At 38.5% G+C, this 22,983-nt stretch overlaps 1 protein-coding gene across 5 annotated transcripts in view; it reads right to left on the bottom strand.

Annotated features, from left to right (window-relative positions):
• Positions 1 to 2,179: 2,179 nt before the first annotated feature.
• ehbp1 (EH domain binding protein 1) overlaps positions 2,180 to 22,983 on the bottom strand; it is a 161,348-nt gene continuing 140,544 nt past the window's right edge. For all 5 annotated transcript variants that reach the window (XM_058398826.1, XM_058398827.1, XM_058398828.1 and 2 more), the window contains 4 exons: positions 10,945 to 11,044; positions 9,826 to 9,899; positions 3,538 to 3,652; positions 2,180 to 3,199 (listed from right to left, as the gene is read on the bottom strand). In XM_058398826.1, the coding sequence (XP_058254809.1) occupies positions 3,109 to 3,199; positions 3,538 to 3,652; positions 9,826 to 9,899; positions 10,945 to 11,044 (380 nt within the window). In that variant the 3' untranslated portion in view covers positions 2,180 to 3,108. The remainder of the gene's footprint in view (positions 3,200 to 3,537; positions 3,653 to 9,825; positions 9,900 to 10,944; positions 11,045 to 22,983) is intronic.

The following is a 22,983-nucleotide window of genomic DNA, read 5'->3' as shown; positions in this document are numbered from 1 at the left end:
TCATGTGTTTATTTATTTATATAATTTTTAAAAAAAAAATTATATTATCTTCAATCTTATTAAACATCATTGCTACATCTTTTAGAAATCTTTTAGCTGTTTTTACAATTTTGGTGTTTATCCGAATCAAACCAGATTTATTTATTTATTTATTTATTTACTTATTTATTTATTTATTTATTTATTTTTAAATAACTTAGAAATAGTTTCCTGTTTTTTTTAAACGTTATAAACGTGTTCTATTAATTAATTATGTAATTAATTAAACACTAGAATGTTTCTATGCTCATCAACTCAGCCCAAAAAAATGTAAAAGTCTAATTCTAATGTTTATATTATTATTATTATTATTATTATTATTATTATTATTATTATTAGAGTCAGTGACTCAGTGATAACTGCAGCTGATGATGTTTGAGTCCAGTTTCTTTTTTTTCCCCCCTACAAAGTCACTGATTTAATGAGAAGGCTACTTAATTTGTTAAATTAGTCATGTATTTAAATAAAATGATATAATGCGCGGGACACATTAGGAGGCAGATGATTACACTGGCTGTGTTTAATAGATAATGGTGGCCGTTTCCAAACAGCCTGAAATGGTTTAAGGTGGTGATTTTATTAGGAAAATAAAATCCCAGCACGGCTTCTTTTATACAGATTACACGGCCAAGGCTGCAGGAAAAAAAATACCCATCATGCGTGCGCGCGCGCACACACACGGTCCACAGTCAGACAGACAGACAAACAGACAGTGTGTGTGTGTGTGATCAGTTAAGTGATTATTAAGTGTGAGCTCTACACACCATTACAGTCACCAGACAGATGTAGGGGGAAAGAAAGAAGAGGAGAAACAGAGTGTTGAGGGAGGTGTAGATGAATGTGGAGGTATCAGGGTAAGAGGGAGCTGTCAGAGCTCATTTTGGCCTATAACATGATCAGTTTCCTCTCATAAATGAGATATTTTAGGTCATGAAGAGGGAAAACCATCAGCGTGAGCAGAAGCAGAGGCTCAGCAAGAAGTGCTTCTTAACACCTCCATTTCCTTCTGCGCCATCGACCTCAAGTTACAAATAAAAAACCACATGCAGTGGCGACTTCAGACTAAAGCATGTCCAAGCAAAATGACCAGGGTTTTATTTTATGGCTTGCTTATATATTTATCAAAAATTTTTTTTAAACAATTAGTTGTGACTTGCTTGCTTTTTTTTATTTTTATTTATTTATCTATCTATTTAAGGGTTTTTTACAATTAGATGTGAATTGCTTGGTTATTTATTTATTTATCTATCTATGTATTTATTTATCTATCTATTTAAGGTTTTTTTTTTAACAATTAGTTGGGAATTGCTTCGTTATTTATTTATTTATCTATTTATTTTTTTTACAGTTAATTGTGGCTTGCTTGCTTATTTATTTATGTATTTAAGGTTTTTTTTTTTTTTTTTTTTTTACAATTATTTGTGACTTGCTTATGTATTTATTTATTTAAGGTTTTTTTTTTTTTTACAATTAGAAGTGACTTAGTTATTTATTTATTTAAGTTTTTTTTAAACAATTAGTTGTGGCGTGCTTAATTAATTAATTACTGTATTTATTTATTTATTTAGTTGGGTTTTTTTTAACCATTATTTTTGACCACTTCAATTTTATTTTTACTCACATATTGTCCTTTAGCAAGAAATGCAAAAACATGAAATAATGCAATCTAGCTGATATTTACGCTGGAAAAACAAACAAACAAACAAAAAAACCCCACCAAACAACTCTTTAACCCACATTTAACAAAGATCAAGAAGAAGACGACTAAATATTAATTAAAATGCAAAAATAAATAAAAATAATACCTTTTGGTGAAGATACTTATTATATTTTCACCTTTGTAAAAAAAAATAAACCTGCACTAGCTAAGTTTTATTTATTTATTTATTTTTTTAAATGAGCATTGCTTTTTAAGCACCAGTCACAGCTCTGAGAGGAAGAATCAGAAAATCAGGAAATAATAAAACAAGGGCACAGGAGTTTTGTTAAGAGTATGAAAGCATTTCAGGTTTTATTGATGACTGGTCATTTTAGGAATAAATAAACAATGTTCACACGATAAGACAGCAGCACACGAGGTGAACCAGAGAGATGTGTATGAAAGCATTTTTAAAGTATACAATAAATATTAACAAGGTCCTTGAGTTAATGCACAAGGTTGTGAAGATGGTTAGTCGTCTCAAAGGACAAACAACAATAAATTAATTCTGTTCTCAAACTGCTCCTGGATTTCACACGCTCTTTTCTCCCCTCAAACAGTGACGTGAAATGTACATCTTTAACCGTTCAGTCTAAATAAAAGCACTCCAAGATTCCCGCTATGGAACATCCCAAAACTTTTTGGTAAAAAAAAACAAACAAACAAAACTGAAATGTGTTTTCTTTCTTTCTTCCTTTCTCTTTTTTTTATGCAACACCCCCCTTAAAGATATCCTATACATTTAAAAAGTAGTTGAATTAAAAGTTATACATTAAGTAATAAACACTGCTTGGAATAAAAGAGGATATGCCGAGTTATTATAGATAAATGGAACCGTATTATGGAAAAACAAAACAAAACATCCCCTATAAAACAATGTTGTGTTGTACCTCAAAATGTTCAGTCCTAATCTCCACTGGGAAATTAACACACATTCGTATGATTGAAGCTACGCGTCTGTCTGAAACAACAAACATTAAAAGTCAGTGGATCGTCGTGGAGCTTCCTCTCCGACGTGGTTATTCGCTTCTTTAAAAAACAAAACAAAACAAAAAAAACCCCAAAAGGTTGTTTTATCACATAGAAGTACCTTTTTTAGCACAATCGAACAAAACAGAAAAGAATCTATTAGTGTTGGTGAAATGTAATCTTTCAGTATAAAGAAATCCAAAGGCATTAGTGAATTAACACGCACCAGCCCTGGGCTAAAAATGTTGACCAAACTTTCATCTAAAGCCGAAATAAACATAAGTGATGCGATGCTCCTTTATAATAGTAATAATAACACATTTCTCAAAATTGTAGTAAACACTCTTCTTATTTTTTTTTTCTGTAGTAAGTTTAGTAAGTTTTAGTGTCTGTTTTGGAAATCATTGAAGGACACATTTTTCTTCTTTCTTAGCCATCTTTCCTTTGTTCTGTTCCAGAGTCCGCTCCAGGTGCTCATCCTCCTCCTCTGCCCTGCAACACACACACACACACACACAATGGTCAAAGGTCCAAAGTCCAGGACACAAGGAAAAGACAGCTACGTTTGGGACAACTCTTCCATCTTCCAGTTAGCAGAACTCTAATATTCTCTCCATCTCCTGATTCCTCACTGGTCTACAGACCTACATGACCTCTGAAAACACAGTGAGTCACAGCAATTAATCAACTCTGGTCATTCAAAAGTAATGGAAAAATCATAACTGGGCACTTGGAGGCTTCGTGCTGGCTCAGCTATCCCAGAATGCCTTGCAGGGAGACTCGGGGAGAGAGAGAGAGAGAGAGAGAGAGAGAGAGAGAGGTGGACATACTCTTTTTCCTGTGCGTCGAGATCTCGGACCAGAGCGTCGCGTTTGTTGACCAGTATGACCAGCTCGTCTAGAAGCAGCTGCTCCCGATGTTTCTGGGCTTCGGTCTTCTGCCAATCTGAATTCAGAGCGAGAAAGAGAGGCACTTCAGGAGCAAAAAACATGATAATCTAATGAAGAGTGGAAAAAAAGTCAAAGCAGCTTCTGAACTTTTTCCACTTAAAACTTATCACTGGACTTGTGAAAACTATTTCAGGCTATTATATAAAGTGGCTGCTGCTTTCCCACACTTTACAAGAACCCAACCCTTTTCTATCAGTAATAAAAAGCCAACAAATGATCTAACTGTGGTTTGACAAATCTGCCAACTTGATCAGAGTGACATGAGAATGCTGGCAAAGAGAGGAAAAGACGAAGACGCCTCATTCGAACATGAAATGTCCCAACACTCCTGAACTGAAGGATTCGTGAAAACAGACTCGTGATTCCTGATCACAGCCCAAGATTTCAATTCTTTAACACTCATTACGTCAACACGGCGAATCTACCTACAGGCCCATGTGTGCGTGTGAGAGAGGTGACCTGGCCAGGTAGGCAGACCTGCTGGTCTGAAATATCAGCCTGGCTAACAGGATCAGCCATTACTGATTTGAGTGGAGATTAGGGCCTTGCTCACAGCCAACAAGACATTTGGTTACCAAGCCTATTCTTCAGCTCAATGTAAGAACATACTGTGCAGGAGTGAGCGTGTACTCCACATTCACACACTTTATACAGGGGGGGAAAAAACGAGCCTAACCCCTATAAAAGTGTGAGACCTTGTGTTGCTCAGGGCTTCTCTCTCTAACACCATGTGTCATGTCAACATTTAACCGTGATTGATTTCTGAAAAGAAAAAAACAGAAAGAAAGCAGGAGATAAAACGGCCATACGGCCTGAACCTGCGAAAATGTCAATCCTTAAAATAAGTGGACTTTATTAAAAATAAATATTTCTGGTGTGCTGCGTGTGAAATTGCGGCAGCTGGGCGGTACGTGTGCATCACGCTGAGAGCCGAGGTGGGCTCTAAAAGGTCTCCTCCGCTGCCTCATTTAGCCTTTGAAGTGAAGCACAGAAGCAAAATGAACACAGTACCAATATTTGGCGAGTTATTGCGCGCTCCGGCACCAAAGGAAAGCGCTCGGCTCCTCCGTCTTTAACCTAATCAAAAGCTAATGCTGCGAGTGCTCTGCAAATATGTTAACACATTCTCGTGGTTTCACTAAACTTTTCTGTGAGAATGGAACAGAACGAGGTAGAATATTAGTGTCTGAGGGAATACCAGTGCCTTTAAATTTAGCGGCAATACAGAAGAGTGTAAGTTTTTACAAACACTATTACAGGCTTCACTTCTTTTTCACAAATTCTCCGTCTGCTTAATTCACTCTCCTAGTGCATTAAAGGGGGGACAAAAAAGACAATGGGCACTTCAGGGAGAGTGAGTGAGTTACAGCCAACAAAACTTTTTCAGAAAGGTAGAGTGACACACTCACAGAGAGGAGAGAGGGAGGGAGAGAGGGAGTAAGTGAGAGTGTAAGAGAGGCGCTGTTGACTCAGTCCCACCTCCATTTCCCCCGTCATCACTCTTGGCCAAAAAGCCGGAGATGCTCCCCGGTGGCCGTGGCAGAGGCAGCATGCAGCTGTCAATCAAGCCTGGAGCGTCCCACCCTCCTCATTAAGAAGGTAAACAATGAAGAGGGGCGATGAGAGACATGGACGAGCGAACAAGCAGATCCGCCCCTCTCCTTCACTCCGGCCCATCTCAACCTCGGTCCCTAACCCATCACGGTCACTCAGGGAAGCTCCTAAACCCCTCCCCAAAACTAAAAAAGGAGAAAGGGGCAAACAAGTCGAGAGGAGGGGGGGGGGGGAGAGTTCAGGGGTAATAAAAAGTGGTGTGTGCAGTCTGTTTGGATTACTCCTCTCTCTCTCTCTCTCTCTCTCTCTCTCTCTCTCTCTCTCACACACACACACACACACTCTCTCTCTCTCTCCATTGCCCTGGGCGATCACGTCAAAACTCACATGGTCGCTGCTTATTCAGATAACCCTAACAATACACGCCAATGGTAACCATGTGAGCCCTCAGAAGCTACACAAGAATGCACTGGCTCAAATCCCCATGACCCTCCTCCAAAGCGAAATTTATTCAAGAGCGCAAACTGCTCAACGGCTCTCGGAGTGCTTCTTTTCCGAGAGTTCCGCTTTAATATTTACACAGAATTTAACGATCAGAGATGCGACTGGGCATTCGGGCCCTGTGCGAAGATCGCGAGCAAGATTAAACTTCAGAGTGTTCATTTTCCAACATTTTTTAACCATTTTATTTTACCAAAAAAAACAAAACACAAAAACAGGAAGTACGCAAGCTCGGAAACATCCGGTGCACAATACGTGATCTTATTACAGAAGATTTGGGCTGTGCATGGATTTGAGTGGCAACGTAAGATGGCGTTGGACGGAGGCCAACTGGGGCTCAAGACAAAGCCTAACATGGCGCCTAGAAAGGAGAAGTTGACAGGAAAATAGTCTGTGGAATGGCACCTTCATCTACTGCACAGCCAAACCTGACTCCACAATAAAAGTTTTAATAAAAATAAATAATTACATACATATACAGTCGCCCGGTCTATTATGTACCTACACTGCTGGAATCGTTCAATAAACCTCCAAACTTTTTTATTAAGGAAAAAGAAATAACATTAGCTATAAAATGATGTTAAATCGTTCAGGCTTAATCTCTCCACCGCACGCATTCGAATGATGTGACTGAAGATACTTTCTGAAATTAGAGAACGATGATAAATAAGTGGGTTGGACATTAAAACATTAAAAAGAAACAAAAACACTGGTTCATTATTTACATCAAATTTTAGACGGTAGTAACAGATTACATCCATATTTTTCGCTGGTTTTACTGCATTCTTGTCTACAAGCCAATTCTCTTTTAACTAATCTTTATGAGGTCAAACTGAGTGAATAAAATAAAAAGCCTTCGGGAGTCCGCTTGCTCCGAAATAAAACTAAATTCACCGTGTTTATAATTTTCTTGCTTCTGCTGGTGTTCATTCATAACCCCAAAAGTCTATATGTTACGTTTGGACCAAAGTCGTGGCAGCTTTGCAACATAGCCGAGAGGCTCACAATGGAGGAAATGAACAAAATGAATTAGCATTAGCACATTCAGGAGGCTGGTTGTGGAGAGTGGAGGACGAAAGCGCTGACAAAGAGCTCAGGAAGGGAAAGTGTGTGGACTGAAACTTCTCAACACGACAGCACATGATTACGTGTAAAACTGACCGGTGTTCACTTCATTTCATTAAAAGCTGGAACTGGATTAAACCTTTTTTCTTACCTTTTTTTACTTTAATTCCTTACTTTATAAACATTTATAATAAGCTAACGGGAGTTGTGAACTTTACATTAACAGAAATCAACACATTAATAATAAAAAGGTTCGAAAAACCCGAAAAGAGGATTTTTAAAAGATTGTTAAGGGAATTGTTAGGAAAGTCTAACATGCCACACAAATGTTTTTAAGACGGAAATAAACCCCTATAATTAAACATATATAATAGTGATTTTTTTAAAAATACAATCATTCAGATGTCCTCCGGTCAATTTAGTCAAAGGCAGTATTTTACATACAGGTTAAAACTAATACAGGTTTCATTTTATTAGAGACTGAAATGAGGATAATGGCAAGAAGTAGTAAGTAAAAATGATGTGTGACTGGAATATAAATATCCTTTTTGTTGAAGAGTATAAAAAATACCCAGACCTTCACAAACACCCCTGAAATCTACACTGCAATGGAAATAAATAGATTTTTTTTCTTGTGAATAGTGCAAAAAAAGGAGGAATTGTCACCCTGCCTTATCTGCAGTTCCAGTCAACTAGCAATCTTGAAAGAGTTTGCAACATCATCAAAGGCGGCCATTTGACAGGATCCTGGCACTGCACCTAATCAATCTGAGGAATACGCCGGCCCGGGCGGGTAACAAAGCTCAAATAGATTTACAAATGGGGTTGTTGGGGGGATAAGCTCCTGCACAGGATTACATATTGATTTTAAACATCTAAAAAAAAAAAAAAAAAAAAAAAAGCTTATCATATAAAACCGTAACAACAACAACAACAAAAAATAGGGGACCTATGCAGAAATCCCTTTAAGAGAGGCGCGTCCACTTTCAAATAACACGCCCCGGAGTGCACCAAGTCTGAACTGAGAAAGAGATGGAGAGAAGGAGGGGCAAGAAATGTGTGCAAGAAGGAGACAGTGAGAATGAGAGAAAGAGAGAGAGAGAGAGAGAGAGAGAGAGAGAGAGAGAGTGTGTGCATGGAAGGCAGATAAAAAAGGCCAAAAAGGATCAATTTGGAGGCAGAAAAATAAGAACCATGGCATATTGTAGAAGGCCACATTCAATCCATGGCCCTTCTATTCGCCCTCTCCATAATGTTACCTGCAAATCCAGAGGACCAAAGAACGGGTTATCGTTTAGACGACACCAACACTCGCTGTGTTATTTTTATTATTAGTTTTTTTTTAAGGAAACCTGCACATGAATCTTCTCCACCTTGTCAATCAGACTGTGTGTGTGTGTGTGTGTTTGACTTGCTTTCAAACCTTACCGTAACTTCTTGAGCACTAAAGTCCTAATATTATCCAACTTTTCTGAAAAATATATTTGATACAATAAAATACAGCGAAATTCAAGGTTGCATCACGATCCACATTTCCCACAAACCCAATTTTCTCCAGTTTTGAAATTTAGAGGACGTTTTACCAAACGAGAGGCGTGTAGAGACATGAAAATGAAAGCTTGAGTAATAGAAGAACTAAACATCGGTGTGAAGTCTCTAGAATCTTCTTGCTAGTACAGGTTGTGTTTTTTTTGTGGAGAAGGTGACTTAAGTACCATATCAGCACCTACCGGAGATGAAGTGTCTGTGCTTTTTGCGACCTCTGTGTGTGTATGTGTGTGTGTGTGTGTATAAACACCTCAGTGGTCTCTATTACTACTGTCGTCAGCCGGCCAAGCAAATCAGAAATTACCTGTCTGCGTTGGCTGGCTGTGAAAAGACCTGTTGGAGCACCAAATAAGAAAGCGATGCACTCGCTTCCCTCACCAGCAGGTCAGAACTATCACTGCTTCGCCCAAGAAAAGAGCTGTCTCTGAATGTTAAGTGCTGAAGCTTGAGAGAGAGAGAGAGAGAGAGAGAGAGAGAGCGACGGCCGATAAAAGGTAACAAGTTTCCAGTTTATGGGTTGATATGGAAGGCATTGGATATGGTGTGATGTATACATCTTTAAAAATATATACTTCCCCCCCCAAAGAAATCCAATATTTCAGTTAGCTTCCAGGCAACACAGAGTCTGTGGTCAGACAACCTGTGACCGAAACAATCAGCCGTTCAATCGTAATACGCAAAGGAAAGCACCATGTTAACATGTCTAACGCTAAAAACAAAACATTTCACCCCTGAGTAAGCAGCAATCACGTTACAGAACCTCCCACCCGTGTGTGAATAACCCTGTGTATAAAAGTAAGCTAAAGATGATGGCAGGTAGGGGGAAGGCGTACGGCGGAGACGTGGCTCTCTGCTTAGCTATGCATGTCGTCCGTCGGCCCCCTCAAACTAATTAGAATTGATTTATGATGGATCAGGTAGCTTATCAGGTGCAAAAAGAAATTACCGTGGCTAGCCGAGGGGTGCAAGGGGTCACCATCGAATAGCAAAATCAATTTGCATCGATTGCGAAAGGTTCATTTTGCGAAAGCAGGGACACAGTCAAAGGGATTAAAGTTAACCAGACAACTTTGATACAGGCTTTGCCATCTTTTCTTGGATAACATGCACTCCAAAAAAATAAGAAAAGAGAAAAAATAAGATTATAAATATAATACAAACACAGCGGCAGTCGGCGTAGCCTTGGGGCATATCAGACAGACGCGGTATTGATGCTTACATGACATTTGCACTTAGCAACACACTCAGGAAAATGACTTAGTTATAATAAACATAATGAAAATGTGCAGGGGGGAAAAAAAGGATAAATTCTCAAGTGGTCTGTTGTTGTTAAAAAGGTGAGAGCCAAGGCAGAGAGAGAGAGAGAGAGAGAGAGAGAGAGAGAGAGAGAGAGAGAAGATGAGGTAAAACAGAAAGACTTTTTTTGTCTTTCTCTCACACAGTGTTTTTCACCCCCCACCCCGCCCACTCCCTCCATCCCCCAAATCCACTCTCGCTTACCTTCAATCGCCAGCATTGCTCTTAACTCCCGGTTCAACAGCTCGAAGCGCCTCTCCAGATCATGCTCCCTCTCCCTGGGCAAGTTGTAAAAGTTCATCAATATGTTAATTACGAAATCATTAAACACTTAAAGAAACCTTTAATAAACATTGATTCGAGCACTCGCCGACACCTCGCCGCGCCACATTAATCTACTGCAAATAAGTGATACCCAAACGGGCAGCGGAGAGGGCTGGTTGGGGCGATAGGACAGCGCAGAAAAGAGCTGTGATTAAGAAGGGAAAGAATGTGAGAGGGGGGTATCAACCAGCAAATTTAATTTCAGCTCTTTCAAATGTATTGGAAATGAGCTCATTGCGGCCCGTAATAGAATTCGTCCTTCAGAGCCTGTTCGCCGACAAAGAGCGAAATGAAAGGAATAATAATAATAATCAAGACTCTTTTAATTGAGCACTTAGAAGTGCGTTTTAATTTTTTTTTTTTTTCTTCCCAGTGATATAATACGATTAGGACGCTTCGATTTGTCATTTGCGGGGAGCTTGGGAACTCTCCCTCCCTCTCCGGAATTAAAAAGCTGACCTGGATTTACTGCGTGTCCCATTCAAAGAAAAGGAGCAGATTACAGAACAATTATCTTTTCTCTTCATTCGCTTTGCACGGAATGTAAGATTACATAATAAAGAAAACGTAACCAGACATTAAAACGACAAAATCGGCTACGGCGTCCGTCTCGTGTTCACGTTCGCTTTCAAATAACTCTCGAGTCAGAACAGGTTGATCCAATACGGCTAATGGCTGAAATAACACGAGCACTGAATTTCATTAGAGCCGTGAGGTGACCGACGTGATTTCATTTTTTCCGCCTGAACCCGGGGTAGGGGGAAGGGAGCGGAGGAATAAGCCGCTGTGCCCTTCACTGGCTGACCTTCATCCTGTGCCCTACTCCCAAGGGTCGACGATTTTAAAGTGTAAGGTGTCTGAACATTAAAGGTGTGTGTACATAGTCGGTGACGCTTCACCGTGAGAAAGAGAAAATGAGAGACAGAGAGAGAGAGAGAGAGAGTGGAGAAGGAACAGGGGGAGAGAGGAAGAGGCTGAAGAGGGCAAACAGGAACTCACAGCAGAGAGAGCTGATTCTGGCGCCGGATCAGAGCGTTCTTCTTATTCACCAGCGTGAACCACTCCTGCATCATGGCCTCCTCCTCCTCCTTATTCTTCCCTATAGGAGAGAGTACACACACACACACACACACAAGCAACACGTAAGCGGACATATGGCAGAGGCACGGCTTCTAAAATGCACGATCCTCCACATACCATAAAATCGGGCTACACTTTTGTTTATTTGCTATTAATTATTATCTGCATTAATAACAGGAACCAGTTGTGTATGAACCTCTTTAACGCTACAAGCTGTTTAAAAAGTCATTGCAAACCTCATTTTATCTTATAGTCCAGCAGCCACTTTATACATCACACTTCAGATCTGATAAACATTGTGCTCAGAATCTATTGACAAATATTACAGATGTGCACAGCTGGAAATGAAATGAATTTCCTGTACATAATTAAAGAAATAAAAAAGATTTATAATCCCACTCTCCGGTGTCACCCAGATGAGAAAGGCTTCCCTTCTGACTCTTAAGGTTTCTTCCTCTTAACGTCTCAGGGAGTTTTCCCCTCACCACCGTGATCTCTGGCGTACTCACTGGGAACACATTAAAATCTAAAAATCTATAATTTATCTCCTGAATTTATTTCTATATCATATTTAGACCTGATACTGTTAATCATGCTGATTAATTATTGAATATAGAAAAGACTGTAGATTTGTCACTTGAACTTTTCTTCTCTATTCAGTAAGACACACTGAGTAATTTTACTCAAACGCTGATACTAAAGATGATTAATTATATTGATTATTTTTTCGCAGTGTAAAAACGTACAGCATCTAGAAAAATTCGTGATTAGCACACAACATACTGGTTTTCTAAATTATAGTAAATATAAAGTAAAAAGAAAAGTAAATATGCAAATGATTAATTCCAGTACGCAAAGTAGTAAATGTTTACTATTATAAATAGTAAAGTTTTGGTTTCGATTAAAATATATTTTAAAATATAGGTGTGATTATATTGTTTATTAATTAAGTGCTAATAAGTGCTAATAAATGTAATAATAAAAATAATTTAAAAAATAATGACGATAAAAATAATAATAAATAATAATAATAAAAATAATGATGATAAAAATAATGATAAATAATAATAATGATAAATAATAATAATAATAATAAATAATAATAATAATAATAATAAATAATAATAATAATAATGACTATAGTTTGACATCTTGGAATTTTTTTTTTTTTTAAATGGTGGACCACAAACACACAGTTTCCCCGTCCGTTTCCCAAACCTTTCCCTCTCCCCGAACTGAAGTGCATCAAATGAGATTAGCCCACCGACTCTTTCTCAGTCGCACAGATCGACACGCAAGTTAGGAATCCGGCCAGATGTGTGTTCGGCGGCAACGTATTAGACACTTCACACGATGCTGCCATTGTCAATAAGACGATGCTGGATTAGGAGGCCGGATTACAGGCGGCCTGTTTTGTTCCCACACTAGCTGGGATTAACGTGGAGACTTTGTGCTGCTTCAGAAACCACCAGTGCCAACAACCTCCAGACTGGAGATGGAATATTTCAAGTTAGGTCAATTTTTTTTTTATTGGAGTCTCATCCATACACACCGGTGTATTAAGCCTACTGGGAGAAAATAGGAAAGGGCTTCAGTACACAATACACGAAGGCTCTATAGATACGGAGTACCGTAGGACGAGATCGGTGTAGAGTAAACACACGAAATGCTTTTTCTACACCGTGTCTAGTTTTATTTTTATAAGAAAATTGGACAACTCTATACAAGATAAAGAATTAAAAAGCGTCAAATTTTGCTTTCCAATATAGTTTTTTTTTTTTTTTAAACCAATAAGTTTCTAATTTATTCAAAATAATTTTATCCCTCATTAAGACCAGACGGGAACAAGAGGTTCCGGCCAAATCGGTTAAGTGGCTTGGAGACGCAGGACCGCCACCATGGCCGTTCTCTGAGCATTCCAGCGATGCTAAGGATTTCTTTGAAGGACGGGATGAAAGTAACAAGAAGATGAAAGATCCCTTAAGCTTATGTAATCACCCTCTCTACTCATTAGCTCTCTAATACCTGTATGCCTCCGACAACATCAACAACAGAATTAGCGTCCAAACACCTTTCTTTCTTTTTTTTTCCTCCTTCTCTTTTTCTTTCAGCTATGTTAATGTGCGGACTCATGCGGACAGGTCTGAGTGGAATTAAAGAGCAATTACCGAACGGCTGTGAGCGCTGAAATGATCTTGGATAACGTTCGTGGGTATTAATAAAGAGCGTCAAAGTCAAATGAAGGTCAGCGCCACATGAAAGGCAAACACACAACCAGCGGCGCACGTATCGGGGAGACGTTTTACTACAGGGACGACCATTTGGAGAGATGCCATGTCCCCCCCCCCAGCACCACGTGACTATAACGGATTTGTCTGTCACATGACATCATCAGGCACAACAAAGCTCCGTCACTCAAGAGAGAAACACACATACATACAAACAGCTCTACACAGATGTGTGTAATTTATATTTAATGTTATTTTTTGATAACTTTGGGGGGGGCAGCAAAAATGGGAAGAAAAGTCCCGGGATTCAGGAATCAGCTCTGGGATTATCGTATTCAACTTTTAAATAGTGGGCTTGAAAAGGATAAAGCGCTCGCTGACAGGCCATTGTACCTCCAAATGAAACAAGCAAATAATAAATGGTAATATTAAGCTTGTGTGACATTGGGAGGAAGCGAAGGATTAGGAGGTGCATCGCTGAGGCCGTTTCCACAGACCGGGGGTGTGTGTTTGTGTGTACATTCTCGGCTAGAACAGCAGGAAGCCATATCGCATGAGGACACTGTCTCACACACACACACACACTTGACTTCTGACCCATGGTGGTTATAATTATGATTATAATTATAATTCAGAGCTAGTGGTAGTGAAAAAAAGAGAGAAAGAAAATATTTTCTCAAGTTAAAAGTGAACCAAATCACACGAATATCACATCACACCGTACACAACATGTATCCTGATACAGAGGCAGAGAACTGAGATTGTTTAATGTCTACAGCAAGAAATTATTTTAAAAGATAATACGCTTGTCTGCGGTTTTACCTCATTTTACAGCGTTAGACTTTTTTAGTACTAATTTCCTAAAGTTTTAGCAATAAATACTGACATCATATCACTCGTATAATGATTTATCATCATGCTGTACAGTTTACACCGTCGTGTTGCTCATCCGATACTTAAATTACGAATAAATGGGCATCGAAAATATCATGTATATACGGCGAAAGTTCCAAATTAATACATTTTGAAGGATCATTTCTACAGTAATCGATTTAGTCCTCCAGTATGGTTTTATCTCCTTATAAAGGATTTTAAATGTTTACACTTCTGTATCTTTTATTAATCCCTTCTAATAATCTTCCTAATTCACTGCACAAAGAAAAACATTATCAGAAATATATACATACAAGAATGCGGACAGCACAAGCAGTGTATACGTATATATATATATATATATATATATGTGTGTGTGTGTGTGTGTGTGTGTGTGTGTCCTGAGGGCTCGTGGCCGTGCCTGGCTGAACCAGCCTCTATAGCCAAATAAGATTAAGATAAGCATCACAGCCACTGTTACATTCACACCAGATAGCATTAATGAAATCCCCTCATAGTACACACATTCAGCTGCCTTCTCCCTGCTCGATCTCTTTCTCTCTCTCTCTCTCTCTCTCTCACACACACACACACACACACACACACACACACAGAGCTAAGTCTCTGCCAGGCGTACAAAGTATGTATTACAGGTGTAAAGGCTCTCAGAATTCAGCTTCATCAGATCAGCTATTATATTTCCTAATGTTTCAACGTATCCTATGCATCTCATTTGCATACATTATGATCTACATCCAGAACCGAAAGCTAATTTTGTACCGATTTGCGCGGCACGTGGTTCGCCGTCTTGCGAAGTTAAACAACCTTCGTTAATCTCCATGAGCCACAAGACGAGACAGACGTAAATAGAAAACTAATTATGTGAAAGTTAAAGGCCTTGCTGTTGGAATATTGGAATAAAAAACAAAAACAACAAAATAAACCAGACGAATCTGAACATGAAAGTGCACCTCAACAAGAGGGGGATTGTTTGGGTGTCTTTTCGTTTAATTACAAAAATTTTCCCTCATTTGATTTAGATAATAATCTTTCCAATAGTATTAAGAAACGAGAACAATTACAAATTAATCCTGGATCTGGTGAGAGGGGTTTCTTTACTTTAAAGAAAGGAAAGAAAGAAAGAAAGGAGGCAATGGAGGATGGGGGAGGAGAAGAAGAAGAAGAAGAGGGGGAACAAAATTGAAAAGAAAAGAAATACATTAAACCCTGTGATCACAGCAACCTCTTCTCGTTTCTTATCCAACCAGTTTCCTGTTTAATCCAATACGCAGTAATCCAATTTGTCTATCGGAGTTTTAAGGGCCAGATCTCAACTTCTGTTCAGAAAAGGCACTTTTTTTTTGACAATTTATTTTAAGTGGGGGGGGGGAGTCTCAATTTGTCTTCTTCGCCTGCGCCATGTCTACCCCTCGATTGTTCTGATGAGTTAAAGTGAGAGTGAGTAAGAAGAAAAGAAAAGGAAAAGAGAAAAAGAACAAGATGATCATTGTTTTGTGCGACTGAGCAGGACCTCATTAAAAGGCCGTTAGCGAGTATTTCTGAATATGCATGAAGGCAATAAGCGGTTCCTTGTTCATCGGCAGAGAGAGAGTGAGAGAAAGAGAGAGAGGGAGAGAGAGAGCGGTAAGTACAAAAGGATTGATTTAATTACTTGGAGTGGGGCTGTGGCATGGAGAAGTCTTGTTAGCGTGAAATGAAAGGGCCGCACTAGCCTCGCGCCGGCCTGAAGGAAAGTAGTTTGGCTTTAGGCACAATACCTAATCTCGGGATAAAGCCGAGTCCATTGTGGCCCATGAGGCCCGTCGCTAGCCTCAGAATGGACACAACACATTTCTCCCTCAGTTAGGCCAAACTGGTTAAGCGCAAACCTCGTTCCCCTCCGAGCTTTTAAGCGAGCACAGAGAGCAAGAAAGCAACAAGGCATGTCATGGGCTTAGAAAATACAAAAAAGAGGGAACCAGAGCTCTTGATCTCCTCCAACAACAGAGCTAAATGTAAAAAATGTAGAAGAGGAGTCAATAGTGTAATCACACGTTACTGCAATCACATTATTACTGCGGCTGGAGTTGTATTAATCGTACACTATACACTTATTAAACGCTCATTTAGCATACGCAGATCGAGTAGCGTAAAGAGTATCATTAGCACTAGCTGATAAATCGTTACGTGCCATTGTATAAAATATTCATACACTATATAATAACTAAATACAAATACCACAGAGAAAAGTGTTCTAATACACCATCTACACTAATCCCATCATTAGTGTTAATATTAAACAAGTACAAGGAATAATACAAATTAAATACTATTACTATTATAATAGTGTAGATAACAATAAAGTATGATATCCTAATTAAATAATTGGTCATTATTATAAGTAGAACAGATCGGCTAACAGTGTGTTTTTATGAATATCTAACAAAAGTATAATATACCCTAATTAAATAACTGGTCATTATTATAAGTAGCACAGATCAGTTGTGTATTTATGAATATATATCAGTAGTATAATATATATTAATTAAATACTGACTATTAGAAATGGATAGTTTGAACACAGTACGTTTACGATAATAGTAAGCAAACAATTAATTATAGTATACAGCACAGGGAGTCAACATTACTATAAAGTAGTATGTGTGTTGATATAGATATAAATGATATATAATTCACATTGGTGTTGCAGCTACAATAGTAGCATTAATAATAGTGGAGATAATATGAGTAAAGGAATAACTAATTATTTGAGCAGTATTAATATAAGCAGCTTCTAGCTGTTAAACCATTAATAACGTATTAATTAAATACTAGTTAACTAAATAATAAATTTTAAATAATAATTACATACTAATTATTCAAAGTCAGGGGTGCGATCATGTTAGTATGATCACTGCTATACACGATATACCAATTAATTAACGCATTAACTATAAAGATAATAATAAACCCGTATTATTTTTCAGCAGCAGTAGTAGGATTAACGATGGTATAAATGGAAATCAAGTATTCTGCTACTAATGTACTACGATAAATACTAATTAATATGTAAGTAGAGACTTACACATAGTATATACTATATATACAAGGTTCTGTATATTAGTATGTATTATATATTAATATGTAGATATGAATTTATAGCATAGTAAGTAGTATTATAAGTAATGATATTAGTACTGGATGTTGAATAATTACTTGAATCACCATAATAATAATAATAATAATAATAGCAACAACAATAATAATATTTTGTTATATGTAATTAATTATTATTAATATAATTATTAATTTTAGGACAATTGTAGTGTAAAGCAGCTGTTAATCAGGTTGTTAATACTTCCATGTAGTAATGTTTATAATGAATAATTTTCATTTATAGCAAAATTCTTTCTGCAAAAAGAAAGAGAGAGAGAGAGGAGAAAAAGATACATACATATATATATATATATATATATATATATATATATATATATATATATATATATATATATATATATATATATACATACACACATATATATATATACATATCTAACATATGTATCTTTTTTTCTCTCCTCTCATGTATACATAAATGTATACATATAGACATATATATACATATATATATACATATATATATATAAATATATATATATATATATATATATATATATATATACATATATATACATATATATACATATATATATACATATATATATATATATATATATATATATATATATATATATATATGTAGAGAGAGAGAGAGAGAGAGAGAGAGAGAGGGAGAGAAGAGAGAGAAAAAGAGATAGTAAAACAAAATCAATAATATAAAAAAGTATATTTTTAGTCTAGATTTTTAAAATATTCTATATAATATAATAAAGAGTATTAAATGGTTAAAGTATTAATGATTGGTAGTATGAGTGCTGTTAGTATTCTAATAGATGTGTACCGTTTATAATAACTGTATAATTGTTGTTCTGACTTTCCAGCAGCTCGATGCTCAGGTTAGCTGGAGTCAGTGTTTCAGCTAATAAAATGTACACAAACTCTAATCATTAACGCTATTCATGCAGCTCAAAAAATAAAGTTTCAGTTGACAAAAACAGCCTCCTGAGATTACAGATCATATTAGCCGAACTCCACGATCATGAGATGCCATCAACATATTCAAACAAACCTTGTGCCTCGGGTAAAGTCTAACCTGTATCAATCTGAGCAGGAACAACTTTATAATATACCACGTCTACAGTTCCTAGAGCGCTCGTTTGCATATGGTATTAGGATATGACGAAATACTGTTATCATATTTAACGGAAGATTCAGTAGACCGAGTGCCATTCCAATAGATTCCACCATGCTGACATATCAACACTTGCTGAACACAAGTATGTAAAATCCTGAATGAAGCTCCAATCCCCCTACACGAGCAGGATTTCAATTTGCCACTGGTATTGTTGGCCCAGCGTTGCTTGCTTTGCGGCTTAAGAGAAAGAATTCATAACCATAAGCGCTCTTAAACTGTGGGGTGAGGAGCTACCGGGATCGACAAAGTCGCTTTTAATGAGAGAAAAGTCTGCGGCTATACATACAGCGTTATCGCGCCGTCATTCATGTAATTGTTTGAAGATAGGGTTCCCTCTAATATGTCACACTTGTCTGTCTCCTTACTGCTGAGAATGCAAACAGCCACTCTGCAAACAGCCCTGATTCCCGAGCTAACGGCCAAGACGCCGGGGTAAAACAAACAGGCAGCTGATAATAGATTTCTTTCTGTTTTCACGCTAATATGTCCGTTTTGTTCATCATTCCTGTCTTGAAAGCAGAATTTATTCCTTCGGTCTGTCTGTCAACCTTCAGCGATCGCAAATATCCGTCTGCGACCCCCCACTCTATTAAACTGCATTAAAAAAAAATAAAAAAAATCAATAAACATTATCACGGCCTGACAGACTATCGGCTAGCCGGGGCTGCACCTTTCGCCTTAATCCCTGGTCGCTATCGCACGGCCTGGACAGACAGTTTACGTTACAAAACAACTATTACGCTTCTTGTCACTCCTGCTGGAATATTAAAGTGATGCATAGTGATGGACGAACCGGAAAAAGAAATGGAGAGAAAACATGACGCTTGAGGACGGCCCGTAAGGTGAAACGTTCTCTAAGCTTCGTTTGTTAAAATAATGATGCCAAATAAAGATTGCCAACCCCAAGTGGACCTGAGGACAACAACCACCTCCTAATTAATACACACACTAATATTCTACATATGCTGTATCTCCATCACACAGCTGACTGTACATGACTGCAGAAAGGACACTCTCTCTGGTGTTTATAATCATTTATAATCACTCTCTCCGGTGTCACCTGAATGAGGATGAGGTTCCTCTTGAGTCTGGTTCCTCTCAAGGTTTCTCATACCATCGAAGGGAGTTTTTCCCTTGCCACAGTCGCCTCAGGTTCGCTCATTAGGGACGATTTTGTCTAACACCTAGGACTTTTCGCACTTTTTTTGTTTCTTATGTTCTGTAAAGCTGCTTTGAGACAATGTCCACTGTTAAAAGCGCTATACAAATAAAATTAAACTGAAAGTTTGAGCACCAATGAGTCCGGGTGATCAAGATTAAAAAAAAACAAAAAACAAAGCAAACAAAAACAATTTGGACGACGTTCATCTAAACGTGTAAACCTGGGTGTTCCTCAGAAATATAGAGGAAAAACATGTTGGAAAAATACGTACAACGTTTATACGGTCTGTTCAAGTCAACAGGTGAATACACGAGTGCACCTCTGACTTGAAATGTGCTTCAAAAAATAAATAAATAAATAAAATTACAGCCAAAATTAACCTAATAACTGAGTCCTTACAAAAGCAACCCAAAATACAGGTCTGTAAAATGAGCCTCTTGGGTTTGGGGGTAAACACTGATCCCATTCTCCTGCTCTCGTTCTTATTTCCACTATTCCTATAACTTCATCCTTCGCTCCACTTTGGGTTTGTATTAAACACAGAGCCTGAGCTCAAGGGCTTTTGGGGAAAAAAGCAAGACCCTTCAGGTAATTAATATTACACAAGTGGCAGATGAGAGAGAGAGCGGTGCAAGAAAGATCACCTGGTGAAGCTCTTGGGGGGGGGGAAAGGTGTTTCATTAAAAGGGTCTGAACAATAAGTAGCCAGGAACAATGCGTTTTGGCACTCGTGCTCAACAGGCTCTCCAAGTCGTGGCTCGGATAAGAATGGCAACCTATCCCGGGTTAATAATCTCATAACAAAAGCTAAAAGACATCATCCTATTAACTAGTGATCTCCAGAGCTAATGCGAGGTACTTCCCAATGCCTTTTCTAGAGAACGCTGCTGTTAAAGAGAGAGAATTCAGGTTCCACCCCCAGCAGGGGAGCGGGAACTTCTTTCACCCTTTATCTCATGCCCTTGTTTGGGACCTTTCAAGTGGACTCTGTGATGTGTCAGCGATATTATTGAGCTTTAGCAAAAAAAAAAAAAAAGAAGAAGAAGAAAAAAGGGGGGATCTCTTGCATTTGAAAATACACCATTTTGTTGTGAAAAGTCGTTTTTTGTCGAGACTGAAAGCAGAACATGTTTGCGATTTAGAGATCATTTCACTTCTCAACTCGTCGAGGAAAGTTAGCGACACCTAAAAACTCCTCTGCCTCTTCCCATGCACCACCCGGGAACGCCGTCTCCAACTCCCGGTTGCACATTTTTACCTTTTTTTTCTCCATTTCTTCCATTTTTTCTCTCCTTTCTTTCTCAGAGGGAAGATTAAATGAGTGACACTGGCTGAAAGGCTCCGAGCCGGGCCGACACAAAAAGCGCTAAAAATTCTCATTTAGTTGTCTTTATTTTGCTAGCGCCATGTGGTCCTTGAAGATGTTGAAAACATGGGAAGCGGAGGAAAGATCAGAGCCAGCTCATTAGCATGGGGACAGAATTGGAGAGGCCGTGATGTATAGCAGCCCTGCTCTAGAGCTCCAGCGCGAGCGGTTGGTGGTAAGCTCTCTGTTTCATTGTGCTTTTGTCTTTCCTCTGGGTCTACCTCACAGCGGGGAGCTACACTAGCCCTGGCTTACACAAGAGAATTATAGGGAATTTTTTTTTTTTTTAATAATACGGAACGCACTCGAAACAGTGTAAGATGAAGACTCCGGCCGGACGTGATGTCGACGTCCCCTTCCTCGCGTTCACGTTATGATTAACACGTGCCAATCTCGCCGAATTCAGTTTAGGAGCTGGCGATTCGCTGAAATTCCGTATATTAACGTTCTCGTTTCCATGGTAACAGCTAACTCAGACGGACTCTTGCGTAATCTAAAGCTAATAATGATAAGTTGCTATTTGAGAGTGAAATATTTATACTTGTCGATATGGTGAAGTTCCTCGATAAGGAGATGTTTATTCAACATTTAAGGGAAGGAGTCTCCAGTGTCAGTAGGTTTTCTGCCACAGGAGAGTCTTCGTCATGTTGCACTTTACATTTTCATGGTTATATCACGAGCTGTGCTTTAAATCGCAGAGGAAACAAAACAGAAATCGTTGATGGATCGTGTGTTTATAAGTGTGAGTAAGAACAGATGCTAATTTGTTAATGGACGGTTCGTGACGTTTAAATGTAACTACAAACTATATGTTAATACATTAAATTTTTTAAATCGTTCTACATGGCAAATTAGTAAAAGGTATAAAATACGCTGTTATAGAAAAGAATTAACCCCGGCATCAGAAACACTGGCCAGCGTAACACTTCCCAAAGTGGTTTGTTTATTCCTTAAAATCGGACAGTTTTTATTTATTTATTTATTTTTTTTTTACAAAAAATAGCGGCATAAGGTTTCAGATAACAACATGCCCCGCTTAATCAAACAACATGGCCGTCTAGCACGCCGTCTGTTAGCAAACAGAGCTAATCCTGCACCAATAATCACGCTCTTCTGGCAGCTCCTCATCAGAGAGGCGGGAAAAAACCCCCTCAGTGCCAACAGTCTGCATCTCCATTTCGCTTCTGCCTTCCCTAGTTGTAGTGAAAGGTCTAGATGGATGGGGTTTATCGGGTCCGTCCTTGTGGTTGGCCCGCTATCTCGAACGATGACCCCGAAGTATGTCAACAGCTCATTTCCCCCAGAGCGGAGAGGAAACGGCATGCGAGTCGTAATCTGTTGCCCCTTTAAAGCCTTCCATTCAAACGCCACATCTCGGCATCTCTCCACACTTTCGCTAACGTCGCGCTACACCGGTCCCGGAAAAGCGCAATCTCGCTAGATGTGTGACAATGTTAAATAAAAAATAAATAAATAAACAAACATGTATCATTTCTCACTTGGTGACACGTATCAGATTGAACCCTGGCATTTGACAGACCTCATTATTAGAATTCTTTCTGGAAATCATTCACGAAACGGGATGTTGTGTATTTGTTTATAAAAAAGAAAACCAAATAAAAACGTATTAGAGATGCAAACAAAGGGCATTGTGGGAATAAACACTCAAGATTAACGCCTTAAGCATGTCTGGAATGAATCTGGTGAATTTTACGGACCATTTCTTAATAGCTGATGCCAGCGAATGTAGAGATTTCTACTAGAAGCGACTACAAAGCGGTCCGTCTCGAAAATTTGTGGCGCAAAAATCTCCGGCTTAATGCGATGCTGCCTTCAAAAGTGGCTCGGATCACATGTTACCAAAGTGATCAACAATCGAAGCAACAATAGCTACAGCAGCGAGGGGTGGTGCATGGGTTATGTGAAGGGGGAATGGACAAGGGTGGGGGTCTCAGAATAAATTAATACTTGATTCCTCCAGCTTTGATGGAATTAGCCGTACTCCTTTTCTCAA

Source organism: Hemibagrus wyckioides, linkage group LG09 (assembly GCF_019097595.1).
Source record: "Hemibagrus wyckioides isolate EC202008001 linkage group LG09, SWU_Hwy_1.0, whole genome shotgun sequence".
In the NCBI taxonomy this organism is placed as follows: Eukaryota; Metazoa; Chordata; class Actinopteri; order Siluriformes; family Bagridae; genus Hemibagrus; species Hemibagrus wyckioides.
Note: the sequence above shows the minus strand (reverse complement) of the source record. Positions and strands in the feature narration are given on the sequence as shown.